Source organism: Macaca nemestrina, chromosome 20, assembly GCF_043159975.1.
Source record: "Macaca nemestrina isolate mMacNem1 chromosome 20, mMacNem.hap1, whole genome shotgun sequence".
Taxonomy (NCBI): domain Eukaryota; kingdom Metazoa; phylum Chordata; class Mammalia; order Primates; family Cercopithecidae; genus Macaca; species Macaca nemestrina.
Window position 1 is genome coordinate 46089483 of NC_092144.1, and position 15214 is coordinate 46104696.

The following is a 15214-nucleotide window of genomic DNA, read 5'->3' on the forward strand; positions in this document are numbered from 1 at the left end:
AAAAAAGAGAATGAAAAGAAGTAAGACATACTCCTGTTGTTCCTGAATTCAAAGTTAGTCCCTTAGTCCTCATGAAGGACTAGAGAAAGGTGTAAAGGTCTGAAGCATGGAGAAGATGGAGGGACCCCAAAGAGCTGCCCATCTCTTAATCTACAAAACACAAAACAATTCCCTAGGCAACAGGTAAAAATTCACCCAGACAATTAAAAGGTACACCCAAAATTCATGAGTTATTTGCGAATAGACATCCTTACCTAGTGAGACCAGGCTGCTGTAGTTCTCCATCATTACATCTCTGTATAAGTCCTTCTGAGCAGCGTCCAGGCACTCCCATTCCTCCTGAGAGAAGTGTATAAACAGATCCTGGAACATGACCAACCCCTGAAATGACAAACCCATGCAGCGCTGTTGAAATTAAAGGACAGGTTTTTAAGATGAAGGAAGAGATAGAAGGGTGCTGAAGGATGGAAGAATATAGTGAGCAGACTGGATAGGATGAGAGTGGGGAAGAGTAAAAAAGTTAGTGTAACTTAAACAAAGTACCTCCATGTTCATGAATATTCCTGTTGCGACCGGCAAACCTCCGTCACAGAATGGGGCAATCCCAATATTCCATGGTTAGAGCTGGGAATGAATAAAACACATTGATATATTATTTCCTAAATAAATGAAACAGAGTACAAAAGCACACAGCAAGCTGTAGGCCAGGCAAAACTGAAAGAATATTACAGTAAACATCTGATATGCAAATTACTATTTACAACAAAAGCTTAATAAATAGGCACTCCTCCCTTACCACTTTCTTTCTTGTTATTTTTTTTCCCTCTTGCTTCATTTTTTTTTTGTTTTCGTTTTGAGACAGGGTCTCGTTCTGTTGCCCAGGTTGGAGTGCAGTGGCATGACCACAGCTCACTGCAGCCTCAACTTCCCAAGCTCAGGTGATCCTCCCACCTCAGCCTTTGTGTTAGCTTTGACTATAGGCGTGCATGCCCAGCTAATGTTTTGTATTTTTAGTAGAAACGAGGTTTTGCCATTTGTTCGGGCTGCTTTCAAACTCCTGAGCTCAAGCAATCCACCTGCTTTGGCCTCCCAAAGTGCTGGAATTACAGGCATGAGCCACCACACCCAGCCTTTTCTCATTTCTTAAAGGAAGACAGGATCTTTCAAAACTATCTACAAAAAGTTTAAAAACCTCTATTGGCCGGGCGTGGTGGCTCAGGCCTATAATTCCAACACTTTGGGAGGCAAGGTGGATGGATCACCTGAGGTCGGGAGTTTGAGACCAGCCCGACCAACATGGAGAGACCATTTTAGTCTCTACTAAAAATACAAAACATGGAGATCATTTTAGTCTCTACTAAAAATACAAAATCAGCCGGGGGTGGTGGCACATGCCTGTAATCCCAGGTACTTGGGAGGCTGAGGCAGGAGAATTGCTTGAACCTGGGAAGTTGAGGTAGCGGTGAGCCGAGATTGCACCACTGCACTCCAGCCTGGGCAATAAGAGCGAAACTCTGTGTCAAACAAAAACAATAAAAAACCTCTAATGTACTTCGCTAATTAGTACTTCCATAAAATAGTATAGCTAGCACTTCGATAATTAAATGTACATTGGCTGGGTGTGGTAACCCACACCTGTAATCACAGGTGGGCAACATGGCAAGACCCTATCTCTACAAAAATATGTATCATATACAAATTAGCCAGAGGTGGTGGGACATGCCTGTAGTCCCAGTAACTTGGGAGGCTGAGGTGGGAGGATTGCTTGAGCCCAGGAGGTTGAGGCTGCAGTGAGCTGTGATCCTGCCACTGCACTCCAGCCTAGGCACCAGAGCAAGATGTGCCTCAAAAAAAAAAAAAAAGTCAAGTTGGATGGCTCACGCCTGTAATCCCAACACTTTGGGAGGCCGAGTCGGGCAGATCACGAGGTCAAGAGATTAAGACCATCCTGGCCAACATGGTGAAACCCCGTCTTTACTAAAAATACAAAAATTAGCTGGGCGTGGTGGCGCGCACCTGTAGTCCCAGCTGCTCGGGAGGCTGAGGCAGGAGAATTGCTTGAACCCAGAAGGTAGAGGTTGCAGTGAGCCAAGGTCACGCCACTGCATTCCAGCCTGGTGACAGATCGAGACTCCGTCTCAAAAAAAAAAAAAAAGAGTGGGTATCATGGTAGGAATAAACTGCACACAGGTCAGACAAAAGTTGCAAGGCATCTGCCAGTAATAAACAAGTTTCCTGTGAGACAGCTGGCCATGGGTCAGACACTTGAGCATTAAGCTGTTGGCCAGGAAAAATAAATGTCCAGTGAAAGGCTACTGTAAAGACCCACAAGCCCCTCCCCTAGAGCCCCATTAGGGTGAGACTAGAGTTTATACCCATTCTCCTGAGAGACCTCAAGGTCCAATTAGAAGAGAATTACAACATTTGTTATATAGAAGGCATTTTCCAAAGGGTAGTTCAAACATAAAAGATAGAGTCTTCCTTTGGATATAAAACAAAATCTCAAGATACGTTAAAACTGTTTTGCTTTTACTGAATAATTTTTGTGCATGTGTGTTGTTGCTTTAGCTGCAAGTGGCGAACAAGCTGTGATTTTCTTTTCTTTCCTTCCCCCCTTTTTTTTCTCTTTGAGACAGTCTCACTCTGTCACCCAGGCTGAAGTGCCTGATCTCGGCTCACTGCAACCTCAGCCTCTTGAAGCTGGGATTATAGGTGCCTGCCACCACACCCAGCTAATTTTTGTATTTTTAGTAGAGACGGGGTTTTACTGTGTTGCCGAGGCTGGTCTCGAACTCCTGGTCTCAAGTGATCCACCCACCTTGGCTCCCAAAGTACTGGGATTACAGGCGTGAGCCACCACGCCCGGCCAACTCTGATTTTCTAACTTGCCCCATGTATTAGGGTCATACTGGGAAAAAAAAACAAGTCAGAACCATTGGAGCCACGTGTACAGATGCGCAGTAGCCCTGCTAGCAACACTGCTGCTCGCTTCCGCTCTTAGGAGAGATGAGTTCAGCAGGTGTCTGCCCTTGCTCTAGCTGTCTCTGATTCCCCCCAACAGATGCACAATCATTTCACTCCGTTAGTTTCACTTTGGATATCCCATCATTAGATTAAAACCAGCAGGCCAAAAAGCTAACTTGAGGAAATGCTTTCACATCCACAGCGGTCTCATAGGGGCAGTATCATTTAGTCATGACAGGACCGTGGTTGCAGGGGACAGAATGAAGCGTCATCCTTAACTGGCCATCCAATGTCATCAGCATGAACAGGAGGACTTTATATGATATTATCTGATGTTTTCTGAATTTGTATTTATTTACTTTTTTGAGACAGAGTCTCATTCTCTCACCCAGGCTGGAGTGCAGTGGCGCAATCTCAGCTCACTGCAAGTTCTACCTCCCGGGTTCACGCCATTCTCCTGCCTCAGCCTCCTGAGTAGCTGGGACTACAGGTGCCCGCCACCACGCCCGGATAATTTTTTGTATGTTTTTAATAGAGACGGGGTTTCACCGTGTTAGCCAGGATGGTCTCGATCTTCTGATCTCGTGATCCACCTGCCTCCGCCTCCCAAAGTGCTGGGATTACAGGCCTAAGCCACTGCGCCCAGCTGTTTTCTGAATATTACCTTACAAATGCTGCTTTATTTATAACTAAAGAATAGGGACCCTGTCTTTTAAAGGTTTATATATCCTCAAGTAAAGGTTTTTCATATTAAATCCATTAATAATATCTAGTGGCTAACCTGGAAATTCCATTTCTAAGTACTTATCCAAAGTAAAGTTTTTTTTTTTTTTTTTGAGACGGAGTTTCACTCTTGTTGCCCAGGCTGGAGTGCAGTGGTGCGATTTTGGCTCACTGCAACCTCTGCCTCCTGGGTCCAAGCAATTCTCCTGCCTCAGCCTCTCAAGTAGCTGGGTTTACAGGCATGCGCCACTACACCTGGCTAATTTGGTATTTTTAGTAGAGATGCGGTTTCTCCATGTTGGTCAGGCTGGTCTCAAACTCCCGACCTCTGGTGATCGGCCCGCCTTGGCCTCCCAAAGTGCTGGGATTACAGGTGTGAGCCACCACGCCCAGCCAATAATTTTTTTTTTTTTTTTTTTGAGACAAGTCTTAATCTGTTGCCCAGGTTAGAGTACAGTGAGGTGATCACAGCTCACTGCAACCTCTGCCTCCTGCGTTCAAGTGATTCCTGTGCCTCAGCCATCAAAGTAGCTGGGAATACAGGTGCACACCACCACACCTGGCTAATTATTTTGGTAGAGACCGGGTTTTACCATGTTGGCCAGGCTGGTCTTGAACTCCTGGCCTCAAGCGATCCACTCCACTCGGCCTCTTTTTTTTTTTTTTTTTTTGGGACGGAATCTCGCTGTGTCGCCCAGGCTGGAGTGCAGTGGCCAGATCTCAGCTCATTGCAAGCTCCGCCTCCCGGGTTTTTACACCATTCTCCTGCCTCAGCCTCCGGAGTAGCTGGGACTACAGGCGCCCGCCACCTCGCCCGGCTAGTTTTTTGTATTTTTTTTAGTAGAGACGAGGTTTCACCGTGTTAGCCAGGATGGTCTCGAACTCCTGACCTCGTGATCCGCCCGTCTCGGCCTCCCAAAGTGCTGGGATTACAGGCTTGAGCCACCGCGCCCGGCCACCACTTGGCCTCTCAAAGTGCTGGGATTACAGGCATGAGCCACTGAGCCAGGCCAGAGAATTTTAAAAGTATGAAGTTGTATGCAGAAGAATGTTCCTTGAAGACAAAACCAAAAAATCTGAAAGGAATGTCTTGTTGGTAGATATATAATACAATACTTTTCAATGGAAAAGATATGCAATATTGAGGGAGACAGGCAAAAGAAAAAACAAGAAGAAGAAAAGGGAGAAAAAGAAAATTACTATTAGGACTTAACGCTATTTCTCCCCAGTCTGTTTTCCATACACAGAACAATACAGATGTGACCACAGTACACATGTAATTTTGTATTCCCCTTTACACTTTGATTTTTTTCTTATCATCAAAAACACCTTATATGTGGCATTTAAATGGCTTATAACTTTCCTAAATGGCTACTGCACTGTGTACTTAACCATTGTTTCCTTCTACTTATGATTTTTGCTGCAAATGTTTCCCCTCCAATCTGTCCACATTTAAATTCCTTCAAGGAAGTGGGCTGTATAGAAATTTTAATTTATGTGCATTTTACTGAAGCCTATCTTTTTCTTTGTGGTTTCATTTCTTACTTCTAAACTCGAATCTATTTGAATGTGATCAACCATTCCTTAAAATGAACACAAACACACAGGAAAAAATTGGGGAACTATGTCCATCAAAATATAAATATTTTGGCCACATGTGGTGGCTCATGCCTGTAGTCACAGCACTTTGGGAGGCCAAGAGGGGTAGATCATTTGAGGTCAGGAGTTCGAGACCAGCCTGATCAACACAGTGAAACCTGGTATCTACTTAATCCTAACACTTTGGGAGGCCGAGGCAGGCGGATCACAAGGCCATACTGGTTAACACGGTGAAACCCCATCTCAACTAAAAATCCAAAAATTAGCCGGGCATAGTGGCGGGCGCCTGTAGTCCCAGCTACTCGGGAGGCTGAGGCAGGAGAATGGCGTGAACCCGGGAGGCAGAGCTTGCAGTGAGCTGAGATCGCCCCACTGCACTCCAGCATGGGTGACAGAGCGAGACTCCGTCTCAAAAAAAAAAAAATACAAAAAAGGCCAGGGGCAGTGGCTCAAGCTTGTAATCCCAGCACTTTGGGAGGCTGAGGGCAGGGGGGGGGGGGGCCAGATCACCTGAGGTCACGAGTTCGAGACCAGCCTGGCCAACATGGCGAAACCTTGTCTCTAATTAAAATACAAAATGTAGCCAGGTGTGGTGGTGGGTGCCTGTAATCCCAGCTACTCAGGAGGCAGAGGCAGGAGAATCGCTTGAGCCTGGGAGGTGGAGGTTGCAGTGAGCCAAGACTGTGCCACTGTACTCCAGCCTGGGCAACAGAGCGAGACTCCGTATCAAAATATAAATTAAAAAATATAAATAAATATAAAAACACAAAAAAGCCGGGCATAGTGGCTCATGCCTGTAATCCCAGCACTTTGGGAGGCCGAGATGGGCAGATGACTTGAGTCAGGAGTTCCAGACCAGCCTGGCCAACATGGCGAAACCCTGTCTCTACTAAAAATACAAAAATTAGCTGGGTTTGGTGGCTTACACTTGTAATCCCCACTACTTGGGAGGCTGAGGCAGAAGAATCGCTTCAACCCAGGAGGCAGAGGTTGCAGTGAGTAGAGATCGTGCCATTGCCCTCCAGCCTGGGCAACAAGAGTGAAACTCCATCTCAAAAAAAAAAAAAAAAGAATACAAAAAATTAGTGGGCTATGGTGGCGCATGCCTGTAATCTAGGCTACTCAGGAGGCTGAGGCAGGAGAATCGCTTGAACCTGAAAGGTGAAGATTACAGTGAGCTGAGATCATACCACTGCACTCCAGCCTGGGTGACAAGAGTGAGAATCCGTATCAGAAAAAAAAAAAACAAAACTTCTATTTGGGGGACCAAAAAAAAAAAAAAAAAAAAAAAATGGAGCAGAAGGGATTTAAGGAAATTGAAAGTCAACAGGCTAATAATGCCAATAAACAATGATGGAGCAAAGAAATCCGTGTTGGCCAAATAACAGCAATGTGTTTTTTAATATTTTTTTGAAATTTAGACAAAGTTTTCCAGTACACTGAGACACTTCTACTATCAAGACTGTAATAGTGGCTGAGCACACTGGCTTATGCCTATAATCCCAGCACTTTGGGATGCCAAGGCAGGAGGATCGCTTGAGCCCAGAAGTTCAAGTCAAGCCTGCAAAAATAGTATAAAATAAAATAAAAGGCCGGGCACGGTGGCTCAAGCCTGTAATCCCAGCACTTTGGGAGGCCGAGACGGGCAGATCACGAGGTCGGGAGATCGAGATCATCCTGGCTAACACGGTGAAACCCCGTCTCTACTAAAAAAAATACAAAAAACTAGCCGGGCGAGGTGGCGGGCGCCTGTAGTCCCAGCTACTCGGGAGGCTGAGGCAGGAGAATGGCGTGAACCCGGGAGGCGGAGCTTGCAGTGAGCTGAGATCCGGCCACTGCACTCCAGCCTGGGCGACAGAGCGAGACTCCGTCTCAAAAAAAAATAAAATAAAATAAAATAAAATAAATAAATAAATAAATTAAAAAGCCAGGCATGGTGGTGTACATCTGTGAGCTGTGACTACCCTGCTGCACTCTAGCCTGGGTGACAGAGCAAGACCCTGTCTCAACAACAACAACAACAAAACTATAATAAAGAATAAATGACATTCAGGTAAGTGGAATATTAGGTGTTCAATAAACATACGTTATTCCCTCCCTATCTCCATAGACTCATCAATTTTATTTTATTTTATGTTTTTTTTTGAGATGGAGTCTCACTCTGTCGCCCAGGCTGGAGTGCAGTGGCGTGATCTCGGCTCGCTGCAAGCTCCACCTCCTGGGTTCACGCCATTCTCCTGCCTCAGTGTCCCGAGTAGCTGGGACTACAGGCGCCCGCCACCACGCCTGGCTAATTTTTTTTTTTTTAGTAGAGACGGGGTTTCACCACGTTAGCCAGGATGGTCTCAATCTCCTGACCTTGTGATCCACCCACCTCAGCCTCCCAAAGTGCTAGGATTACAGGCATGAGCCACCGCGCCCCGCCGAATCAATTTTTTTTAAAGAGAAATTTTGATTAGAATCTTTAAAAATATCAATACTTCTCTTTCCAAAAAAGGAGGATTTAAATGTAACAATTTCTTGAGTATTTCTATTTATTTTCATTGTTGCTTAATATTACTCATAATAATGAAAATGTATTTGCTCTCTTTCAAACACAGTTTTAATTAGTTGCACAGTATGCCACCTTATAGCCTGATGTACTTCAAATTTCCCTATCTATGAAAGCTAAGTTTGGATATTATCATCTCAAGTATATTATAATCTCTGTCTTTAAATCTATCTAGGGTTCTACCTTTTCTGTAACCCTTAGTGAATCTCACTATAGTCCTCCTTCCCTTTAAAAATGCAGTGATAGGCTGGGTGCGGTGGCTCTTCCTTGTAATCCCAGCACTTTGGGAGGCTCAGGTGGGAAGATTGCTGTAGCTCAGGAGTTCAAGATCAGACTGGGCAACATGGCGAAACCCTGTCTGTGCAAAAAATACAAATTTTAGCCCAGCATGGTGCCATATGCCTGTAACCCAGCTCCTTGGGAGGCTGAGGTGCGAGGATCCCTTCAGCCCCGGAGGTCAAGGCTGTAGTATGCCACTATCCTGCCACTGCGGGTAATAGACTGAGACCCTGTCTAAAAAAAAAGGCCGGTTTGGCCGGGCGCGGTGGCTCAAGCCTGTAATCCCAGCACTTTGGGAGGCCGAGACGGGCGGATCACGAGGTCAGGAGATCAAGACCATCCTGGCTAACACAGTGAAACCCCGTCTCTACTAAAAAAAAAATACAAAAAAATAGCCGGGCGAAGTGGCGGGCGCCTGTAGTCCCTGTGACTCGGGAGGCTGAGGCAGGAGAATGGCGCAAACCCGGGAGGCGGAGCTTGCAGTGAGCTGAGATCCGGCCACTGCACTCCAGCCTGCGCGACAGCGCGAGACTCCGTCTCAAAAAAAAAAAAAAAAAAAAAAAAAAAAAGGCCGGGTGTGGCGGCTCACACCTGTAATCCCAGCACTTTGGGAGGCCAAAGTGGGTGGATCACCTGAGATCAGGAGTTCATGACTGGCCTGGCCAACATGGTAAAACCCTGTAAAAAATTGGTTGGGTGTGGTGGTGGACACCTGTAATCCCAGCTACTCAGGAAGATGAAACAGGAGAATCACTTGAACCTGGGAGGCAGAGGCTGCAGTGGGCAGAGTGAGACTCTGTCTCAAAAAAAAAAAAAAAAAAGAAAAAGAAAAAGGAAAAAAGAAAAGAGAAAATCAGTGATAGGTGAGGTAGCTCATCCCTGTAATCCTAGCACTTTGGAGGCAGAGGTGGGAGGATCACTTGAACTCAGGAGTTCAAGACCAGTCCAGGCAACATAGTGAGTCTTCTTCTCTACTGAAAATTATTTTTAATTATGCCAGAGTGCTGGTGTGTACCTCTGGTTTCAGCTTATTTGGCAGGCTGAGGTAGGAGAATCACTTGAGCACAGGAGATCAAGGCTGCAATGAGCCGAGATCGTACCACTGCACTCCAGCCTGGGAGACAGAGTGAGACCCTACCTCAAAAATAAAAATAAATAAATAAATAAAAATTCAGCAATGGGGTTGATGGATTCGAGGTTGAGAACCCCCAATGTGAACCCATTTGGAAAAAACTCAAACTGTGTTTCTTCCTCTGCTTCACACCAAAACCACAACAATCAACCCAGAAGACTTCTGTGGCCTCAAAATATGAGATTTCTCCCCATTAACAGCAAGGAATCAGTTCTGCAGCAGACACCAGCTGGGTGTCCACCAATTCGATTCTAACACTATACACCATGACATAGTGTCACCCCACAGGTTGAAGTCTCAGCCCCCAAAACTGCTCCCCTTTCAGACACCAGTCACAAGTCCCAGCCTCTAGAACTTCTGACTGACAGGTTCAATTCGGGGTTCCTACGACCCCCTCTTTGGGTTAGATTAATTTGCTAGAATAAAATGGCTCACGGACCCTCAGGGAAACACATTTACTGGCTGATTATAAGGATATTCCAAAGGATACAGATGAAGAGATGCCTACGGTGACGTATGTGGAAAGGGGCACAGACCTTCCATGCCCTCCCTGGGCACGACCCTCCAGGAACCTCCATGTATTCGGCTCTCTGGAAGCTCTCCAAATACACTCCTTTTGGGTTTGTAAGGAGGCTTCATTACGCAGGCATGATTGATTAAACCATTGGCCACTTGCCATCAACTTAATCCTCAGTTCCCTCCACTCCCCAGGGGTGGGAGGGTAGGGGCTGAAAGTCCCAACCCTCTAATCCTGCCTTGGTCTTTCTGATGACCAGCCCCCATCCTGAAGCTATCGGTCAATTGCTGACATATAAAAACCCAAAGGCTGGGTGCGGTGGCTCATGCCTGTAATCCCAGCACTTTGGGAGGACAAGGCAGGCAGATCACCTGAGGTTAGGAGTTCGAGACCAGACTGGCCCACATGGTGAAACCCTGTCTCTACTGAAAAAACAAATACAAAAATTAGCCAGCGTGGTGGCGCATTCCTGTAGTCCCAGCTACTCGGGAGGGTGAGGCAGAAGAACTGCTTGAACCCGGAAGGCAGAGGTTGCAGTGAGTGCAGATCGCGCCACTGCACTACAGCCTGGGTGACAGAGCTAGACTTCATCAAAAAAAAAAAAAAAAAGAAAAGAAAAGAAAAAAAAAGCCAGTACTTAGGAGATTCCAAGGATTTTAGGAGTTGTTTGCGAGGAAATAGGGACAAAGACCAAATCTGTATTTGAGAAAATCACAGAACCGTATGAGCATTTAATTCAATACAGACATGGAAACTGGCCGAAGCATTTACTCACAGATGACTGGGCAAATCCCTGGTCCTACTGGTACAAACTATTGATCAAGCCCCCAATCTCATTCCTACCCTAAAATACAGCAAAGCAAAAGATCTTATTACCTATTTGGACTGAGATTAACACCATCCCATAAACTGCATGGCTTTCAATCCCAGGGCTACGGTGTGTGATGCCACATAGAATATGCACTAATCTCTCCAGCAATTGAGTTGTTAGGGTAAAGGCTCTTTTTGCCTTCTTTCTCTCACGGCCAAGAAAATTAAGGAACATGGACACAAAGGATGAGGTCGGAGCGGACGTTTAATAAGCAAAAGAAGAAAGCTCTGTCCAGCGGAGGGGACCCGAAAGAGGGTTGCCAACTAGGAGGCTGAATCTGGGGCTTTTATGAACTAGAAAGGGGAGGAATCTGCTGACTGGTCGGTCTGTGGGCTGTCTTGGAGAAAGCACTACTCAACTTGGCCCTGGAACCTTAGCCCAGGACCAATCAGGGGCTGAAGTGAAAGTTTGGCGCAGGACCAATCAGGGGCTGAAGTGAAAGTTTGGCGCAGGACCAATCAGGGGCTGAAGTGAAAGTTTGGCCCAGGACCAATCAGGGGCTGAAGTGAAAGCTTGGCTCGGGACCAATCAGGGACTGAAGTTATGATTCAAAGAGGCTGGGCTCAGTCTAAAGCATATCCAAAAAAGGAAGTGGCCGCCGGAACCTGTTAGTCCAAGCTGCACCATTTTGTAAGCCCCCACCATTTCACAGATCCTGGTCAGAGGGAAACATTCCATTGTGGTTTGGGCTGTGAAAAACATCCTTCCCAACCGCCTGACTTCCTTATCACATCCTGCTGGGCAAAGGCCCAAGAAACATCCTTATAAACATTCTCCCAGGCAACAAGCCATACCGCCCAGACCCCTCCTGCTCAGGCCTGTAGTTACCCCAGCCAGTGAGCGGCAGTGGGCTCTGGGATTTAGTTGGTCCCCGCCATAGAGCCGCCAACTCTCTCTTTCTTTAACCCTCACCTTCCCTTCAAAATCTAACACCCCACCGTGTACATGCCCACAAAAGAAGCGACTATTTCCTGGAAGCCCGCTGGTCACACAAAGGACAAAGGCGTTTCTATGTTGGGCCTCGGTCCCTTATCAGCGCAGCTGAGGAATGTCTTTAGAACAACCCCCTGTGCGAGTTTTCCTTATCTGTGCCTGCAGCCTGATTTTTCTGGCTGTTTCTCTGTTTAAAGGAGTTTTATCAAGGACCCACTCTAACTGCCTAACGGGTTTTTTTCTCTCAAGGGGACACACAAAGCCCCAATCGCACACACACCTCCCTATATCCACTTCCCCACTGCCTCACAGCCAATCGCACTTTCCTCTCTCACACACACCAAGGGGCCTCACACACACCAAGGGGTCTCTCACACACACCAAGGGGCCACACAAATTGCACCTGCACAGCCACAGACCTGCAACTCACGCACACACGGTACAGCACACACAGGTAAAGTCAAACACCCACCCCCGGACACGCAGTCCAACCACCCAGTCACCGGTTCTCCACATCCGCACGCGCCACAAGGCTCGTTCGGGACACACATCCACTCCGGGCGCGCAGTCACAAGCGCCCACCTGATCACCCAGAGTCAGCACCACACAGCCACAGTCACAGACTACGAAGACCCGCGGCAACCATGGCGATCACACACGCAAAATCTTCTCCTCAGCCCTCCACACACAAAATGACCGGAGCCGGATTCCTCACCCTCAGCTTTCCGCGGCAGCTAATTCGGCACAGCAAACGGTCCCGCCACCTGGCTAAGAGGAAGCCGAAATCTCGCGAGACGTGGTGTTGGCCTGCGGGATCCTCTGGGAAATGTAGTCCAGAGCCCTACTGCGGGCTTCCCTACACCTCTCATCGCCAAGCCGGGCTTGTTTCCATTTACCGCTCCTCTGCACCGAGGATCGCAGAGCCCTCATGCCGAGCGGCTCGCTATGGGGCTGGCTCGCCCGCTAGACTGGCCAGGCCTGATTATCCCTGGCAGCTCTGTTATCTGGGGTACGACGCAGGAAAACGTGCCTCCGGTTCTCGGCGGAAGTAGCTGCAAGCGGTAGAACCGGTGGGAAATGTAGTCCGGGGCAGAGACACGGTCAACCCAGCCACGATGCGAGCCAAAGCATTCTTCGCTCCAAGCCTGGTCCTGGCTGTTAGTTTGGAACTCACATACCCAGATGCTAACTCGCCCTCAGAATGCAGAGGGGATGAAACACTGAGTGGACAGTTCAATCTGTATATGGGTGAGTCCAGGGCTTAGTCTGCATTGCGCTGAAAATGAAGGTGAAGGTGGAGATGGGACCTGATAGTCTCGTCCCGGATCGGGTTGAAGAAGCGGAAGGAAAGGAATCAAAGTCGTGGATGGGATGAGATTGTGCGCGGATGCTCTCTGGGAGCGGTTCGTGGGCGACGAGGTCCCGAAGATGCTGCCTTGTGATCGCAGGTGTGAGTGGAAGCTGTGTGAGTGTCAACGTGGGTTGCCTGTTTGGGAGACCAGCATTGTATCTTTGTATCAGGTAGTCACCTTGGAGCCAGGTATTTGTAAAATTATGATAAAAGGGCATCATTCTGGAGCATCGATTTTATTTGGAGGTTGACAGGAGAGGGAAAAACAACCCTAATATCTGATAAACAACATAAATAGATTTTTATGTTAAAATAGTTATATTTATTCTGGGCTAGAATGCAAATCCAACATGCCTTTTAAAGCAAGAAAGAATATTTCTTTTTGTATATATACAAAGTCAAAGGTATTATTTTTATACACTTATTACAAAACATATAAATAGTATACCAAGCCTAAGAATATAAAGAGTAGAGTCTAGCTTTAATTAATTGAATGTAAATTTAAAAACAAGTATCTAATAAATAGTCCTTTTCACACATCGGAAAGCCAATTTCGGTATTTTTAAAAAAACTCAAATTACAAAGTAACAGATATCTAGTGTCTTAGCAACTTTAAGATCAGTACTAATCATTAAGCCAGCTTATATGCTAATATGATACATGAAAAAGCCTGTATTTTACAAATAGCAAACCACTAAAACTTTAACTTTCCACAGAAGCCATTGTTTTACACCAATAATTATGTTAAAGATCAAGTCAGGCTAAAAGTTTTTTTTTTTTTTTTTGAGACGGAGTCTCGCTCTGTTGCCCAGGCTGGAGTGCAGTAGCGCGATCTCGGCTCGCTGCAAGCTCCGCCTCCCGAGTTCAGGCCATTCTCCTGCCTCAGCCTCCCGAGTACCGGGGACTACAGACGCCTGGAACAACGCCTGGCTAATTTTTTGTATTTTTAGTAGAGATGGGATTTCACCGTGTTAGCCAGGACGGTCTCGATCTCCTGACCTCGTGATCCGCCAGCCTTGGCCTCCCAAAGTGCTGGGATTACAGGCGTGAGCCACCGCGCCTGGCCCCAGGCTAAAAGTATTTAATGAGTATTGAATCCATGAAAACTTGGCAAATTTCTCCACGAAGGTAGAATTTTAATTTCTGTTTAAATAATGGATAGATGGTACACCCTTGTGAGGGTGTACTGTAAGTACTTCTAAGGAGCTTTATTAGACTGATCCTAAATTATGTACCTAGTAAAAGATGTACCAATGTCTACTTTGGAATAAGAAATTATTCCTTATTTCTTAAGGATTAAGCAGAAACTGAAAGTGTAGTTTATAGCCTCTTACATAAAGTAGATGGGCACCCCTCACAAACAAACCAATATCCTGGCTTCTTAAATCTCAACATTAATCTAAGTAATGTATAGCATGCTCCTGTCCAATCGTTCCCGCTAATTTGTAGTCTTCTCAGATCGATGCTTCATTTTAGTCACACATTTCTATCCTGCAAGACTGGGTACCTGGATTTTTTGCCTGGTTTTATAACACTAGGCAGGTTTGGCCTTACTCAAAATGTAAGATTGCAAAAGGCCTATGTTTTACCTCAACGATACCGCTTCAGGAAATGGTCTGTATTTCCAGCAGAAAAGTGGTATCTAACTCTCATGATGGTTTCTAGCAACTGGATAGATACCTGGGTCTTTGCGGCCCGTGATACAGCCTAACAATAGAGCACCTTGTGTGGTCAGCTAGGTCTGCTAAATCAACGGGACATCCATGTTTCAGATTTATTTTTTATTTTTATGTTTGTTTGTTTGTTTTTGAGACGGAGTCTTGCTCTCTTTTCCATACAAGGGGTGGCCTCTGCCAAGTTAACTGCTTTGTAGGGTGGGAAGAAGATTGCCTTTCCTTTGATCTGCATGTTTTAAGGGAAATGCCACATACACCTACAGGAGCTTATCTTTTTTTTTTTTTTTTTTTTTTTTGAGACGGAGTCTCGCTCTGCCGCCCAGGCTGGAGTGCAGTGGCATGATCTCAGCTCACTGCAAGGTCCGCCTCCCGGGTTTACGCCATTCTCCTGCCTCAGCCTCCCGAGTAGCTGGGACTACAGGCGCCCGCCACCTCGCCCGGCTAGTTTTTTGTATTTTTTAGTAGAGACGGGGTTTCACCGGGTTAGCCAGGATGGTCTCGATCTCCTGACCTCGTGATCCGCCCGTCTCGGCCTCCGAAAGTGCTGGGATTACAGGCTTGAGCCACCGCGCCCGGCCGGGTTTTTTTTTTTTTTTTTTTTTTGACACGGAGTCTCGC

At 46.4% G+C, this 15214-nt stretch overlaps 1 protein-coding gene and 1 long non-coding RNA gene across 4 annotated transcripts in view; one reads left to right on the plus strand and one right to left on the minus strand.

Annotated features, from left to right (window-relative positions):
* Positions 1-12388, minus strand: part of LOC105495447 (zinc finger protein 850) — a 33778-nt gene extending 21390 nt beyond the window's left edge. The window contains exons 1-3 of one of the 2 annotated variants that reach the window (XM_011765023.2): positions 12285-12388; positions 544-624; positions 255-381 (exon numbers count right to left, since the gene is read on the minus strand). In XM_011765023.2, coding sequence (XP_011763325.2) covers positions 255-381; positions 544-555 — 139 coding nt within the window. In that variant the 5' untranslated portion in view covers positions 556-624; positions 12285-12388. The other variant, XM_011765024.2, reaches the window with a different exon arrangement.
* A 168-nt stretch (positions 12389-12556) lies between these two features.
* The window catches only part of LOC105495448 (uncharacterized), a 40714-nt gene continuing 38056 nt past the window's right edge, over positions 12557-15214 (plus strand). The window contains exon 1 of one of the 2 annotated variants that reach the window (XR_011617500.1): positions 12557-12817. This is a non-coding gene — a long non-coding RNA (uncharacterized lncRNA). Of the gene's footprint in view, positions 13035-15214 lie in introns of both variants that reach the window. The other variant, XR_011617501.1, reaches the window with a different exon arrangement.